Below are 16,904 nucleotides of genomic sequence, written 5' to 3'. Positions count from 1 at the left end.
TCACAAAAGAACTTTTTACAGAGTGTTCGTAAGAACCAATCAGATTTCTTCTGAGCATTTCAACAAACCCCATGTGGGGACAAAGTTAAACTACCAAAACTAATTAAGCACACATACTTTTGGGGTAAACAAAACAGAACTACAAAGGAGTGCATTTGGCAACCCTGGAGGTGATAAACAAGCAATATACATGATAAGAAGGATGGCCAGGAGGACAGCGATCATTATCACCTTCAGATGAGATCTGTTTCCTGGCCCTAAGATTAACATATCAGAAAAGCTACATCAAAGAAACTTGCCCACTATCTTTATGGCCCAGGATGCCTGTCTGGCGAAGCAACTGGAAGCAACTGGGCTGCATACATGACTTGTCAAGCAAGAGAGATGGGCAGTAGAGGAAATGGCCAGAGATGCAGAGGGTTGTGGGATTTGATCAGAAATTATTGTCAATGAATTAAACCCAGTCAACACAATGCATTCATCGTGGACACAATGGCTTGACGCATATTTTATAATTCCTCACAGTTATGCCACCTGACCCCACACTCTGGATATTTGCACACCTGTCAAATGTGATGTCAGGTGTGCAGCAGGTAGAGAAACAGCTGGATCCACGTCATGCATCGTATCCATGCAGATGTCTAGTTCTTTGGAAGACTTTGAAGTGCATTCCAAACCCTTTCTTTAAGCCCTGATGTCGACAGAATTCTCTTCCCTGCTGCTGGGGGAAGCTCTACCCATGAAGAAAACCGGCTTGAAATCACTTCCCATTAGTTGCTAGGTGGTGACTTCCAAGTCTGCTGATCAGCGCTGCACAGGGTTCTTCGTGAATCCCAAATCCCATGAAACATTGCATGATGTCATTGTGACATCAGGTGATTTGACAGGTGTGTAACCTCTTGTCATATTTGGCCCATAGGAGGTAGGGGAGATAAGGATCTGGCCCACTGGTTCGATCAGGTTTTCCACCCCAGTGCCAGAAGTCCACTTGCTGCTGCTGTATACTGAGCTAGACCATTGATCCCTCTAACCTGGTAATGTATACTTAAAAAGCTCTCCATAGCAGAGGTCCTTCCTTGCCATGCTATCTAGTATCTTTTTTTTACTGTAGATGCTGGAACCTTCTGCATGCAAAGCATATGTGCTCTACCATTGAACTAAGGCCACACAATGGCCACATTCAGATGAACATATTTCCGCCTAATAAGCCAAGGTATGAATGAGCCTTGTGTCTCTGCATGCAGCCCTTTACTTAGGTGAGCAAACAAAATCAGGTGGACTTCTTCCAAGCCATGGCTTGATATCCTTGCTTGTTCTGAAGTTGGTAACCATCGTTTCCTGGTTTGGACTATAGTCAGTTGTTCCTTGGTTCATTTCAAAGAGAGAGGAGAAGGGGCTACATGCATAGCCAGAAGAGTAATTCATATTTTGTTAAGCCAAGATAGAATAAAAAGCCTTCTGCTCAACCGGAGGGATTATTCTGTTTATTAGACGGCGGTGGTCTTTTCTAAGATGGCTTCTGTGGTACAGGTATAGAATGGACCTTGCATGGAGATCTATCTTCTAAATCAGGAGTTTCAGAAGCCAAATAGGCCTTCTTTCAATTTTGCCCCATATTAATTGGTTTCATCTCTGCTTCATCAGCCAGCGATGAAGTTTCCTGCAGATTATATTCTAAAAGATTTTGTGTTTTTTTAATAGAATATTTATTAAGGTTTTTTAAAGTATCACAATAAAAATGAAAAAAAGAAAATAACAAAAATACAAAATAAAAATAATTAAAAACACACAGATTTTCCATTTACTACTTTTCCTTTAACTTATTTCCCGGACCTCCTCATACCTCCCTTTGTATTCCACTTCGAATTGTTGGTTCAGCAAATCCTTACCCTTAGATTTTTACCTGTTTATAACCTTTTTTTCATATTCTCTTACAGCATTACAGCTGGAAACCACTTAATTTCTATCCAACATCGTTCTAACATTCATTAATTTTACAATATTTCTGTAGGTAGTCTTTAAATTTCTTCCAATCTTCTTCCACCGACTCTTCTCCCTGGTCTCGGATTCTGCCCGTCATTTCTGCCAGTCCCATATAGTCCATCACCTTCGTCTGCCATTCTTCCAAAGTGGGTAGATCTTGTGTCTTCCAATACTTTGCAATAAGTATTCTTGCTGCTGTTGTGGCATACATAAAAAAAGTTCTGTCCTTCTTTGACACCAATTGGCCGACAATGCCCAGAAGGAAGGCCTCTGGTTTCTTCAGGAAGGTATATTTAAATACCTTTTTCATTTCATTATAGATCATTTCCCAGAAAGCCTTGATCCTTGGGCACGTCCACCAAAGGTGAAAGAATGTACCTTTAGTTTCTTTACATTTCCAACATTTATTATCGGGCAAATGATAGATTTTTGCGAGCTTGACTGGGGTTATGTACCACCTGTATATCATTTTCATAATATTCTCTCTTAAGGCATTACATGCCGTGAATTTTATACCTGTGGTCCACAACTGTTCCCAGTCAGCAAACATAATGTTATGTCCAACATCTTGTGCCCATTTAATCATAGCAGATTTCACCGTTTCATCCTGAGTGTTTCATTTCAACAGCAAGTTATACATCTTTGACAAAATCTTAGTTTGGGTTCTAACAGTTCTGTTTCTAATTTTGATTTTTCCACCTGGAAGCCAATTTTCTTGTCCAAATTATATGCCTCCATTATCTGATAATAATGAAGCCAATCTCGCACTTTGTTTTTCAGTTTCTCAAAACTCTGCAGTTTCAATCTATCTCCCTCTTGTTCCAAAATTTCCCAATATTTCGGACATTCGGCCTCCATATTGAGCTTTTTCTGGGCTTTTGCTTCCATTGGTGACAACCACCTTGGGGTTTTATTTTCCAATAAATCCTTATATCTTATCCAAACATTGAACAATGCTTTCCTGACAATATGGTTTTTAAATGCTTTATGTGCTTTAACCTTGTCATACCACAGATATGCATGCCACCCAAAAACATTGTTAAAACCTTCTAAATCCAAAATGTCTGTGTTCTCAAGAAGCAGCCAGTCTTTCAACCAGCAGAATGCTGCTGATTCATAGTAAAGTTTAGGTGTTTAGATGGCTTCTGTGGTACAGGTATAGAATGGACCTTGCATGGAGACCTATCTTCTAAATCAGGAGTTTCAGAAGCCAAATAGGCCTTCTTTCAATTTTGCCCCATATTAATTGGTTTCACCTCTGCTTCATCAGCCAGCGATGAAGTTTCCTGCAGATTATATTCTAAAAGATTTTGAAGGAAGGAATGTTCTCTAGAGGTTTTCTGGCTCTTCTCTGTTTTAGGTTATAAATTGGAACCAGTGGTATTCAGATCTCTTTTAAGAGGGAGTATAAATGACTTTGGCAGCAGAATGCGTTTTCAAATGGAATAAATGTTCTTCTGTATGTAAAGGTAAAGGGACCCCTGACCATTAGGTACAGTCGTGGACGGCTCTGGGGTTGCGGCTCTCATCTCGCTTTATTGGCTGAGGGAGGCGGCGTACAGCTTCCAGGTCATGTGGCCAGCATGACTAAGCCAGTTCTGGCGAAGCAGAGCACGGAAACGCCGTTTACCTTTCCATCAGAGCTATTTACTTGCACTTTGATGTGCTTTTGAACTGCTAGGTTGGCAGGAGCAGGGACCAAGCAAGGGGAGCTCACCCCATTGCGGGGATTCGAACCGCGACCTTCTGATCGGCAAGCCCTAGGCTCTGTGGTTTAACCCACAGCGCCACCCGTGTCCCTCTTCTGTATGTAAGCACTGTTAAATATTTCTTTGGCTTCCCCCTTCTCCCCAGCCATGAAACAGAAAAACCTGCGTTACCTGACAGAACGAAGTGTTCGAAGACGACCGAAGTTTGTGTCTGTAAAGGAAGTAGAGAAGAAGAAGAAAAGGTTGGTGACCAAAGTCTGTACTGTATAGAGATTATGCACTACAAAGGACATCAGTGAGGATTTCATGAAAGAAGGAAGCATTGAATGCTTGCTGTCTGCCTTTCGCATTGTTGCCACAACCTGTAATAAGGCCTGGCCACTGTGGGTGTTCCAGAGTTTTGAGTTCAACAATAGAGAACAAAGTGCACTGGGACAGGACCTTTGAATGAAAGGAAATCCTAAAACACCTAAAGAGCGTTTTGCAATAGTTGAGGGAACCAGCCAATCTCAGTATTTTTTCTTCTAGGTTGTTGTTATTTTCCCCTGTTGTGAACCTTTATTTTAAGCGAGAGGACTGCAGCTGGAGGCTCCTGGGAGAGAGCCTGTCCTCTAAAGCAAGCCAGTGTAGTGTCGGGCTAGGATCTGCGGGACCAGGGTTCAAATCCCTATACAGTAACGATGCTCACTGAGTGACCTTGGGCCAGTCACCCACTCTCAGCCTACCCTAATTCACAGGGTTGCTGTGAGCATAAAATGGGGAGGAGGGGAATTCTGTAAGCTACATTGAGCTCCTTTGAGGAAAGGTGGGATATAAACATAAATAAAGGATTCTGGAAGGAAAAGAGGTGTGGAGAACTTCGTATCCATGGCAGGAATGTGCCTTTAGGGCTGACCCAGCTCTCATCACTTGCTTTTCAAACCGACTTCCTAGGAAACTTGACTTACTGATCAGGGTTTTAACCTCCTGATTAGTACTGTAGACGGAAAGGTTATGATTCTGGCATGGGTGTTTTGCTGAACAGGAGCTTTAATCCCTCCTTAATTTAATTGGTGTCTTTACACTTGGTTTTAAGGCAATATTCAAAACTTGAATGTGTTCACTTCACCACATATTCAGCAGGTGTGTGTTCCCCCGGCAGCTTAATATTATATGTAAGCATTAATTCTTAATTGCTTGATCTCTTCCCATTGCAAAGTGGGGCCAAGCAGTCAACAGGAGACAATGCGCACATTCCAGCTCACTGGGACCAGTCAGCCTTGCCAGAACTTGGATATAAGGTAGGATACTCTGAAGTGTGTGGGGTCAGGCTGTCCCTGTAATGCCTCAATACCCAATATGACATCTTCCCTACTGACATTGTGTCCAGGCACTGTGCAATGATGATGATTAACTTCTGCCAAAGGAAAAGGGCAGCTTTAGCACTCTCCTTGGCTGATTCTATGCTCCAGAACTATTCGCTTTTACTCACATCTTTTCAGATTAGTTTAGTCTGATTATTGCAGAACCATAATTTGTGTTTTGGCAAGGTGATAGGATGAGAGATGTGCATTATTATCTATTTCCCTCCTTCGTAGCTTTCCTTTTTATCCCTCATGGCTTCCATAAAGTGATATCTAACCTATCCAGTAAAATTCAAGAACAAAACCAGTAAAATGGAACATTGGGGGGCAATGTTAGCAGTTATTTACCCCTTCAAAGAATATAAATGTTTTGCCAGTCTCCCAAAAGTCAGGAGAAAGGCGAGATGCATTAGCCAAATGGTTTGTGGAGATGCAAGGATACAGCATTAAATACTGTCTTTGAAGGGGCTCCCTGACTTGATAAGGGTTCCCTGACTTCTCCCATTCAGGAAGCCACTGCACCAAAGAATTAGGGTGAGTGTAGATGAGAACTCTGTGCCTTGCCATTCAGAAAGGTAGCTAAAAGCCTACTGTAGGATAGCAGGGCTTATATGTGTGTTCCATATCTAGTAACATCCTGTTGCTGAATAACTGTTTACAAGGAATACTTCTCTCAAGCCTGATACCTTCTATACTCCTGAACCAACAGATAAAGATTAAAGAATAACAAAATAGGTCATATTTTAAGAACGATTCAGCATCAGTAATCTTACATTTTGCCCCAGAGATGAGGATGATCCAAGAGATTGTCCTTTAAGTGTCTGGTCAAAAACCTATCTCTCCTTCTCCCCCCGCCATCAGTATTGAGGGGCCCTGCACCTCTGGCCTGCTACTCCACATCTTCTTTATGCACATTTGGAATTACCTTTGTTACATGAGTTACTCTTGCTGCCATTTTCATGAAGCATCTTTGTACCTTTTGCCTTGCAGCTGATCACCCTTCTCCCATCTTCCAAGGAGTACAGAAATGTCCAGGTTAATTTTCAGCGCACGATGCCAAATGCATTGATTATGAGCGTCAAAAGAATCCAGAATTTGGCTCTGTGGGAAGTATATCGGTGGTAAGTGCAAATTCATTGCTCTGGTGTTATGTAACTGGTTTTCTCTTTACTTTTCCAAAGCCCAGATTTACTGCTGCGTAGCGGAGATCCGAAAAGATTCCCGAGTGCTGGATTGAAGTCCTGTTGTGTTCCTCAGTGTTTAAATACTCAGGCAGTGTTCATAGAATCAGAGAACTGTGGAGTTGGAAGGGACCACGAGGGCCACCTAGTCCAACCTCCTGCAATGCAGGGATATTTTGGTGTTTGGGCCAAGTAAGAAGGTGATAGGACATCCATGCCTAAATTTATTGGAAGCGTCTAAGCTTGGGATGGGACGCAGGTGGCGCTGTGGGTTAAACCACAGAGCCTAGGGCTTGCCGATCAGAAGGTCAGCGGTTCGAATCCCCGTGATGGGGTGACCTCTCATTGTTCGGTCCCTGCTCCTGCCAGCCTAGCAGTTCAAAAGCCCGTCAAAGTGCAAGTAGATAAATAGGTCCCGCTCCAGCGGGAAGGTAAACGGCATTTCCGTGCGCTGCTCTGGTTCACCAGAAGCGGCTTAGTCATGCTGGCCACATGACCCGGAAGCTGTACGCCGGCTCCCTCGGCCAATAAAGTGAGATGACCAGAGTTGGTCACGACTGGACCTAATGGTCAGGGTTCCCTTTACCTTTAAGCTTGGGATAGATCCAGGACCATGGTGTTGAGGAGGGGCAGGGATGGGGGCAGTTCCAAGTCTTTTTCCTTGCCGTTTCCCCATCTATCCTCCCTCCTTTTTGTTTCCCCCTTGGGGAAAACATACACATATCCAACCAGCCCCCTCTGAGCTCTCTGAGATACTGCAGATGTGCAAGTATCCAGGTGGTCGATTTTGCACAGAACTTCCCATCAGAAGCTTTGAACTAGACCATGGTGCATTTTGGAAGTTGGGAGGCTGCTTCGCCACCACGGCACAATGTTTGTGCCTGTACTTTTGCTCCACAAAGACCCTGACTTGTTTGTGTGTAGATTTCAGTTCTGTTTCTTTTGCAGTAATTGAAACAGGAAGCAAAACTGAAAGTAGAAAATTATGTTGCTGTTTCTTTTCCTCAGAGTTTTGTCATTTTTGCTCTGTATATGAAACCAGTTTTGATAATCTGATCCAAGTGACTGCTTCTCAGTTTTGGAACTGGGTTCACATTGTTATAGGAATATATATGTGCCTCTCATAAGTGGCCACTATGTTTTCTACATATCCTGATTGGCGACATTTATAATGCTATCTGGCGCCATGTCAGAATACAGGAGAGTTGCTCTCTTGATTATTTCTTAATCCAAGCACATCCCTTTAGACTTGAGGTGGAAGAAAGTGATCTTAAGATACTCGAAAACAACTTCTGACAGGCACCGTGCATGCATTTAGTTTTTGGATCTGAGCTCAAAACACTGTTGAATTGTGCAAAATCACATTAGCGTGGCTGAGTTGGGCAGTTGGAAAGGAACAGGCAGCCTTATACAAAGCTCCTGTATTAGTTATGAATGTTTAGCCTCTTGCACCAAAACATCTGATGATGACTTAAGAAATGTGTGATTTACTTGCTTATTTACAGTGCAGTCCCAACCATCCATACTCAGAAGTAAGTCCTGTTGAATTCAGTGGGGCTTATTCCTGTTGAATGAAGTTAGTGGTACCAGGGTTGCAGCCTTACTGTATGTATAGACTGTTTGGATCTACAAAGACTCCATAGTGGTTTGCAATAAATAATCATAATAATAAATAATGTGTAAAATCTAAGGGCCAGTAGGCAAAAAAGCAAGACAGAGCAAAACATCAGAGCTTAACTGCTGAAGATGCAAAGTAGAAAACACAAGTTTTCATTCACTGAGAAGATGGAGTTCTGAACAGGTGGGGGCACTACAGAAAAGATGCATCATTGATGTTATCTGGAGCAGGGTTGCATTGGCAAATCTTGAGCCCTGGGTGGATGAAGCTTATGCTAAAGCAGTGCTCTCTCTTGTCAGATCCTGGGTGTTTCTGCATTAGGGAACTTTGAAATATTTGCTTCTTTGTAGGCAGAAAGAACAAATGAAGAAGGCAAATGGGGGAAACGATGTGGATGAAAGACAGTTATTTCACGGGACCAAAAAAGACCACATTGATGCTATCTGCCAGCAGAACTTTGATTGGAGGATCTGCGGCGTCCACGGCACAGCCTATGGCAAAGGTAACTTCATTCTGTTAAAACTATTGTGCAGAAGGAAAAGTGGATTGCTTATAATTTAAGGGTGGGAAAGGGTGGTTTGCAAAGAACGGTGAGACTTATAAGGAAGTGTACTTTAGATTGCTGTCTTAGAGGCAGGACAGTGAGCAGCCTAGATGGGCAGTTGATGTGAGAAAACTTGAAGAACATTCTACTTTTTTGGCCTTACAGTAAAGCTTCTATTGGATGATTTGCTAATGTTGCATCTGCTGTACCACCTTGAACTAATAGTCAGTAGCCTTACTCTGCGCTGTTTCTTTTTTGTCTCTTTCCACTCCCTCTCCCCTTTACAGGAAGCTACTTTGCAAGAGATGCTTCGTATTCTGATAACTACACCAAAAGCAATTCTTCTGTCAAGACCATGTTTCTGGCCAGAGTGTTGGTTGGGGAGTTTACGAATGGTGTGTCTTCCTACCTCCGCCCTCCTGCCAATGACAGCCAGAACTCAGTCTTCTATGACAGTTGTGTGAATAGCACCCAGAATCCATCCATCTTTGTCATTTTTGAGAAGCACCAGATCTATCCCGAATACCTCATAGAATACAGAAATTAGGAGGAGCTTTACTTTGGAGCGTATAACATTGCTTATCTGTCTTGCGGGCTGCTTTCAGCAGACATTTTATATTAGGAATGTGGTGTTTTACTTATTGAGATACAGATATTTTAAAAGTGTTCCTGGTTAATTTGGGCAGTCTTTTTAAAAACAAACAAACAAACACCAAACCATAATTGTTTTAAGTTCCTGTGTAAGTTCCTGACACATCTGTGGGTGGTAAGCACCTCGTTAGGAAAGGCCTACTTTCTCTTTCACAGGAGGGAATGACTTCTTTGAGATAGTCTCAAAGCAATTCTTCCTTCACCACGGCTATTATTTTATTTGTGAGCATAAGATTTGATTGATTAATCATACAAGCTTTAATTGACTAAGACTATGTTAGGAGAGGGAGACGGGTGGTGCTGTGGGTTAAATCACTGAGCCTCTTGAGCTTGCCGATCAGAAGGTCGGCGGTTCGAATCCCCGCGACGGGGTGAGCTCCCGTTGCTCTGTCCCAGCTCCTGCCAACCTAGCAGTTCAAAAGCACGCCAGTGCAAGTAGATAAATAGGTACCACTCCAGCGGGAAGGTAAACGCCATTTACGTGCGCTGCTCTGGTTCGCCAGGCGTGGCTTAGTCATGCTGGCCACATGACCCGGAAGCTGTACGCCGGCTCCCTCGGCCAGTAAAGCGAGATGAGCGCTGCAACCCCAGTCGCCCGCGACTGGATCTAATGACCAGGGGTCCCTTTACCTATGTTAGTGAAGTGCAACAGGTCTTATGTGAAACCTCTTGAAATGGTTGTCTAATGACCTGCTACGCAGTCCAGAGACCACTGCCTCCATTTCTACCTGCCCCGCCCCCTGCAGGATGCACATTGAAGCTTGATATCATTAGTGCAGCTTGTGAGTGTCATTTATTTTCATTCCCAACAGTGGAATATTTTTTTGTGGCTTGGGTCAGTAATACTTTATGACTCTAGGCAACGACTGCTGTTTTCCATCAGCAAGCCAAATGCCGCAGCTTACTCTCCTATGACTTTTCTGCCCTTTTATTTTAGCAGTGTTGATTCCAGTTCTCCCTTGGGACATTGTAGTTTCTCCTTCCTTGGAGGCTTTTAAGCAGAGATTGGATGGCCCTCTGTCATGGGTACTTTAGCTGAGATTCCCGCACTGCAGGGGGTTGGACTAGATGACCCTGGGGGGTCTCAACTCCATGCTATAACAAAATGTACTCACTAGGATTTCCCTTTCCTGAAACAGTGCCCTCTTAGTTTATCTGCATGACAGCCTTCATCATAGGCAACCTGGGGAAATCAGTATTGGAAAAGTTTTGGAAACTCACCATTGCATATATACATGTGCTATATCAACAAAGGTGGCTTTAATCTGGCTGCAATAGTTTGGGCATGCGGAAGCTAAGGAACAATCGGGAGATCACTACAAACTCCTGGCTGTTCCTCTGAAATCCTGCCCTTTCCTAACCCACTCCTGAAGTTTAGCTGTTATAGCTTGGTGGATAGAGTTGGCTGGATGCATCATTTAACTTAAGCCCATTGAGGGGCTTAACTGGTTGAATAACTGATTAATACTGGGATTGGTTTTTTAAACGGCTCAGTTTTTAAGCAGTGAATGTGTTTTGCTGGTCTTGCGTTGAGTTCCTCAAGACACTGTTGAAACTCTAGTTGACATGCTCTCTAGCTTATAGCTGTAAAGCATTTCAGTATTGTGAGATTCGAGTGGATACTGTCTGGTATCATTTGCATCGATCCTTTTCGCGCAATGCATCTGTCTTTTAAGTGAATTAAAACGACTGGAGTTAAAAAGGCTCCTGAGTTTGTGGTGCTGTTTTTGCTTTTTAAGATCTCTGTTTCTGTGTTCCGTAAGTTGCCCAACAGCAGGACAACACCACTTAATGTTCATTTGGCATCAATAGATATGCTGCATAGAGGATGTGAATTACATTTTTGCAAATAGGGCTGTAGAGATAAAATTATATTTGAAGAAAGATGAGTAGCAAAGAGTGGTGGTTGGTTGGCATTAACCAGGATAAAGTATGGAAGCCATTAGTTTATGGGCAATCCAGTAAATAACTTTTCTTGAAAAGATGTTATTTTGGGGGACTGGAAAGAGAAACTAGAGGCTTGCCTAGAAAGGGAGAATGATATACATGTCCTATCCAGAGAGCCGTATACAGAAGCTGCTTTTGGCATGTTGATGTCTCTGGATGAGTGGGTGTTGGGAGTACAGTAGATGGACATCCTAATGTAAAGGTGACCCATTCATACTTCATTGTTTTCACTTGGATGTTCATTCTGGTGCAGCTAATTACATATAACTTTATGCTGCTAGAGTTGGATTGGGGCCACGGAAGATGTTTCCAGTAGGAGAAAGTACTGCCATCGGTCAGAGGTGCTCTGTAGGGCTACAATAAAAAGATATCCATGCGAGTTTGGGGAGAGTTGTGATGAAGATGGGCTGCCTCTGCCATAGGATAAAATAGCACCACAAAGAAACACAGGAAAAACGATAAGTATATACGAACTCTTTCAAAATACCTTTATTTTGTAAATGTAAAAAATTGTCAATTAGCCAGTAAAAGCAAATATACAAATGCTTCACATTTAGTAATCAATAATAGCAGTTTAAATGCTTGTTTACTCAGAAAAGTATTGTTAGAGTCATCTATGAAGAAGCACAGTTCCTTTCCCCGATTATTTTTAAATGTGCAGTTTAAAGCAGAGACAAAAGAATTCATTGAAGGTGCTTCATTGTAATAATCATAGCAACTAAAATAATCACTCTGTCACAGCAACAGGTTTTCTGCTTTTCTTTCGGACAATTAGCCACAAATCCATGTGAAAAGCATCTTGTATGGAGCAAACTTCAGCCAAAACAACACACATCCCCAAAACATCTATATTTTGGCCCCCTTCCTCTCCTCCCTGAGATCTTAATGTGGAAGTTTCATAGTAGAGTTCTGCCACCCTGAAACTTGATAACACTTTGAGCTTTCAGGAGTTGTGTTGCCATTTGCCATGTCTATAGTGCTTACTGCGCATGCTGTAATTATCCAATGAACAAATTAATGTGATGTGTTGACTTTCTCATTGCCAACTGCCTTGTGGCTAAGCAAGTGGAAGCTGAGCTGTAGATCTTGAATCATATATGTCTGTCTAGTTCAGGCATCAGAAGAGGGTTAGTAGGAGATGCCTGATGCAGATATCAAAAAGGGGTATGCAGAGGATGCAAGCTTCACCTGTTTTGCCTCCCTGCACTTGGTTAACAGAATTACCTCCCCGCACCCATCCTTCATAGTTGGCTCTGATCCCAGAAGCGAGACAGCCTTGGGAGAAAAAAGCGTGAAGCAGTGGAATAGTGGAGTTTATTTTTGAGAGGTCTCTGCTCCCCTCACTTACATACCTATTTCATTGTTAATAGTTGAGGCACACACACTACTGTATTGCTAATAATAATTTTAAAAGATTAAGCAAATCTGGCAGCACAAGTCGTGTCCAGTTTGGCCCTGAGATTCTTTAATGAGGGGCACATCCAGCACTCAAAAGGAAAATTGCGCCCTGCTTTTTAAGTTATACATCTGGTGTTGTGTAAAGCTCCAATTGTGTTGTGTTGTTCATGAGTGCCCCTGTACCTCAGCATATTGCAGCACATCTAACTGCACTATTCTTGTGAATTTAGGTTCTTGGGAAGAAGGCGCTACCATTACAGGCATATGTCAGTTCAGTAACTGGCAATGGAGAATGTAGTCCTAGAATACTATACAGTCGTGCCTTTCTGGCAGCAGAATGGATTGGGCAAAAGCAGTTCCCCTTCCTGGCCTAAAGGCCCCCCCCCCAGGGCACAATAGAAGGTGGAGAGAGGAATTTCCTGTTCCACAAACAAAAGTCCACTTCTGTTATGTCACTCTTGTAGTGTACAACAATCGCTGTGAATATGTATGTCAGAGACTTATTTGTTGATTTCGTTTGCTTTTCACTAGGAAGTGAACTAAATCTTGATTTACTTGGAAGGTAAGTTCAAGTTGATTGATGCAGGTACCACTTCTGAGTGAAAGTATTGGGGGGGGGGGGTTGCAGTTGTAACTGGTTAACCACTCTCAATATTTTCAGTTTTTAAAAGTTGCCTTCTACTGAGGAAGAGCCATAGCTTCGTGATGTAGTGCATTCCTGGCATTCAGAGTGTCCCAGGTTGAGTCCCTGGCATCTCAGCTGTGACAGGCTCCTCCCTGAAACAGTGGAGAGTTTCTGCTAGCCAGAGTACACACATAACCTTATAATACTTGGACCTCTGGTCTGACTTTGTGTGAGGCAGCTTTGTACGTTTTCCAACACAATTCGCAGGACAGCCCATTAACTGAAAAGGTTAATGAATGTGCTCTAAATCATAACTATTTTTGCAGCCAGTTAACATTCACAAAATGCCTCCATTGTTTGGTAAGATTAGACAGTTAAACTGCATTTGTCAAGATTGACTTTGGGAACTGGAGGATATCCTCATAAAACTGTACTTTCGATGGTTTGGTTTTAAAATACCCCATTTAAGTTCCTGTGTTCTCTGGTCGAAGGCCACTGAAACGACTAGGCCTTATTTTTGTGTAGACAGAACTGCATTGTAATACAACTTGCCCCCTTAAGTATTTTTCAACAGTAGCCCAATTTACTTGATATCTCTCAAGATAACAGAACATAAATTTTCTGCTTTCAAAAATGAGATGGAAAAAGGTTACTTTGGGGTTTTTCTTGTGGTTTAAAATGGCTGCAGTTTTGCAGTTGCTACTCATTTGTAACCTTTTCACCCCTAGGGAAACTAAACCCACCAAACCATTCCACTCCTATTATAGAAGACAGTAAGAAGCTGTAGATCAGTGGTGTCCAAACTTTTTTCAAAGAGGGCCAGATTTGATGAAGTGAAGGGCCGTGAGGGCCGACCGAAGGGCAACCTTTTCTTAGGATTTTACCCCAGGAAATAAACTGCCACAGGGCCAGATTAAACCGACTGGTGGGGCCGGATTAGGCCCCTGAAACGGACTTTGGGCATGCCTGCTGTAGATTTTCTGCTACTAAGGCCAATGTGGATTTGTAACTATTTTTTCAAAATAGCTATAATCAATTGCATACCTGTGCAGACCTGTGCTGCAGACACTCACCTAGGATGGCTGCACAAAGGATTTACTTGAATAAACAGAACAAATTGCTCCACCTTGTTCCTTGGTCTGGTTAGCTCCAGGATAGCACTTAAATTTGAGGCCCAAGTATATAAAATACTATGTAGCATATATGTTGGATGGCAGTTCTGCTTATTTATTTATTTACATGCACACAACCAAGTTCAAACTCTGGCCTCTTTTGGAAAACCAAAAGTTTTTCAGAGTACATCTCAAAAATGAAAATTGTCAGTAACGTGCAATCTGCCTGATTGTTGGCACCTGTCTGTCTCATGAGGCAATGGAGTGTGTCCCCAAGGGTGAAGTCAAACAGCTGTGTTAGCAGCACTAAAGTGACTTCCCTGGGGCACAAGCCTGGGCAGCGTGTGTGGAGGTCCTGTGCCCTTGGCCTCGCTGATGTTGTCCAAAGGAAAACATAATCTTCAGGGGTAAAATTCTTCTCTTATTTTGACACCTAGAGGTAAAACAGTTCTAGTTGGAAAATGTCCTTTGGTCTTTCTATGGCTACCTATGGCTACTCTGATGTACACATCCCATTGTTGGAGAAATTATTGATTTTGGGGATAGCTCAGTTGGTAGTGCATGAGACTCCTAGCCCCATGTTTTGCAAGAGATTCCTGCATTGCAGGCAGGGGGCTGGACTGGATTACCCTTGCGGTCCCTTCCAACTCTGATTCTGTGATTATACAATGAAAACTGAAATGTGTGAGAGACGGGCTTGGTTGGGTTGTGAAGATTGTGCTTGCAAGAAAACCATGAGAGAAGAACAGAACAACATGCAGGAACTATTGCTATAACTGTTAAGTACAAAGGCAGGAGAAGCAAGTGTCAGATATAGTCATAACTGCCCTTCTACTTCTAAGTGTATAAATGCTTGTGCTGTTTTCATATTTGGTGTACCACTCCATAGTACTTGTTGGTTGAGGTGGTACTGGCCATGTAATACCTAATTCCCCCCCCCCCCTGTTTTACTGGTAATTGATGTCTGGTTTCTGTTGGCCGTTCCAGGCAGCACCCAAAGTATTGGGTTTTGACTGCGATAGTTCCACAACATTATTGAATTCAATGGCACTTGCTGCTAGTAAGTGGGGTTATGATTACATCCCAAGGCCCTTTCCGCAGAAGTTCACCTTCTGCATCATATGTTATGTTGCTTTTTGAGCTTCCATCAGAAAATTTGCTTCTCTTTTTGTCCTCAGATTCCCCCTGTAGAATTGCAGGAATTGGTCTGGATAGGACAATTTGGCCTCCCTAGGATTTCTTGTAATTGCCATAGAACTTCTCTTCTAAGAAAATGTAAGGAAGTTTTCCTTTTTAAAGATCATAAACAGCTAATTATGTAATGGAATCGTAGAGTTGGAAGGGACCCTGAGGATCGCCTGGTCCAAACCCCTGCAATGCAGGAATACGCAGCTCTCCCATACGGGGATCAAACTTGCACATTACCATCACCAATTTCTAACCAGCTGTGGACTAAGGAAACTGATTTTGCTGTTGCTTGTAGACAACCATTTGGAGAAGTTGCCTGATCAACATGCCAGCACAAATCAATAGTTGTTTACACTCGAAGAATAGGCACAAGTCATCATGGAAGCTAAGTGGATCTCAAGCATCCACATCCATGTTGCAGCAGAAGTGGAGCAAGAATTGCAGATCTCTTGCACTGCTTCTTCTGTTTTGTTGCCTGTATGGACTGGCTTTCTGTGGCAGGGTTTGGAAGGGAGTGCTAGCTCATTAGCCTACCTGTATTCCGAACTTTGCCATTAGTTCTTAAGGCAACCCCCCCCCCCAAAAAAAAGTAGTAACCTGCAATTTTGATAAAGTTAGCCTGCTCTGCACCCAACACCGAAATGGAGGATACCAGCCTCTTAGCAGCCTAGTTTTTTACAGTGCCTTTTACCAAATGGGCTGGTGTAAGGAGGACAAATCACCCTCTCCCTCGGTTCACTTGCCCACATGGAATTCCTGGTTGGCTATGGCTTTTCAGCGAGTTCTTAAATACAAGGCTGTCTTACAAATCTTTTCTGGCCCAGCTAAGATATGGCAGAATCTAAGAGGCACCTGTTATTTTCAAGGAAGTTAAAAGGGCTCTTCCAGCACATTTTATGCAGCAGTCATACATCACACAGCAAGCTGGCATCTTCTTAGAAGGCACATCGAGATTGCTGGCCGTTTTGCTCTATCGAGGAACCACCTTGATGTAGACTCCATTTTGTGGTCCGAGTGTCATGTGAGATTTCACCTTCAAAGGAATCTGGATTGGGTGCAGAAACGGAACACAAAAAACAAGTTAAGAAGTAAACTTCCCCTAAGTCCACTGCTCACTAAATGCCAGACAGGTCTCCTTAGAACAGGTGTGAGAAGCATCTTGGCCCTCCAGGTGTTGCTGAGCTACACCTCTCACCACCCCAGACGTGGGTCATGTTTGTTGGGGCTGATGGAAGCTGTAGTTTTGCAGCATCTGGAGGGCTAAATATTCCTTATACCTCCCTTAGATGAATGTAGTTGTCAAGGGAGGCAAGGTTCCCACCCTTCCATCCAGCAAAATACTTGAGTGAGCTTTGAAGCGGCTAGAATTGTAGTCATAAAGCTGCTGCAGAAGGAGAGCCTGAGTTTCTTGAAACCACCTCAGGGTTTTCCCAATCAGAAGACCAGAAATGGCAGAAACAGTGCTTTCCCCCCCAAGGGGTACTAAAGGCTAACGCAATACCAGCACCTCTCGTTGTTGTTAAGAGGTGTGGCACTGTAACAACTTCATGGGAGATTCAGGTAGGTAGCCATGTTGGTCTGACACAGTCAATATATATATACAGT

At 42.9% G+C, this 16,904-nt stretch overlaps 2 protein-coding genes across 5 annotated transcripts in view; one reads left to right on the top strand and one right to left on the bottom strand.

Moving 5' to 3' along the window:
• LOC310825996 (protein mono-ADP-ribosyltransferase PARP12-like) overlaps positions 1–10,734 on the top strand; it is a 28,258-nt gene extending 17,524 nt beyond the window's left edge. Inside the window, exons 8-12 of the mRNA XM_083700319.1 lie at positions 3,838–3,934; positions 4,891–4,972; positions 6,026–6,156; positions 8,185–8,336; positions 8,666–10,734. Coding sequence (XP_083556445.1) covers positions 3,838–3,934; positions 4,891–4,972; positions 6,026–6,156; positions 8,185–8,336; positions 8,666–8,925 — 722 coding nt within the window. The 3' untranslated portion in view covers positions 8,926–10,734. The remainder of the gene's footprint in view (positions 1–3,837; positions 3,935–4,890; positions 4,973–6,025; positions 6,157–8,184; positions 8,337–8,665) is intronic.
• Positions 1–16,904, bottom strand: part of TBXAS1 (thromboxane A synthase 1) — a 297,489-nt gene that overhangs the window by 78,319 nt on the left and 202,266 nt on the right. For 3 of the 4 annotated variants that reach the window (XM_083700528.1, XM_083700526.1, XM_083700527.1), the window contains exon 14: positions 11,442–16,344. The exons of the other annotated variant lie outside the window; for it this stretch is intronic. In XM_083700528.1, coding sequence (XP_083556654.1) covers positions 16,270–16,344 — 75 coding nt within the window. In that variant the 3' untranslated portion in view covers positions 11,442–16,269. Of the gene's footprint in view, positions 1–11,441; positions 16,345–16,904 lie in introns of those variants that run through there. 4 annotated transcript variants of the gene reach the window in all.

The sequence above is a fragment of the Podarcis gaigeae genome (assembly GCF_964106915.1).
Source record: "Podarcis gaigeae genome assembly, chromosome: 10".
NCBI lineage: Eukaryota > Metazoa > Chordata > Lepidosauria > Squamata > Lacertidae > Podarcis > Podarcis gaigeae.
This window is presented reverse-complemented; position numbering and strand designations above follow the sequence as displayed.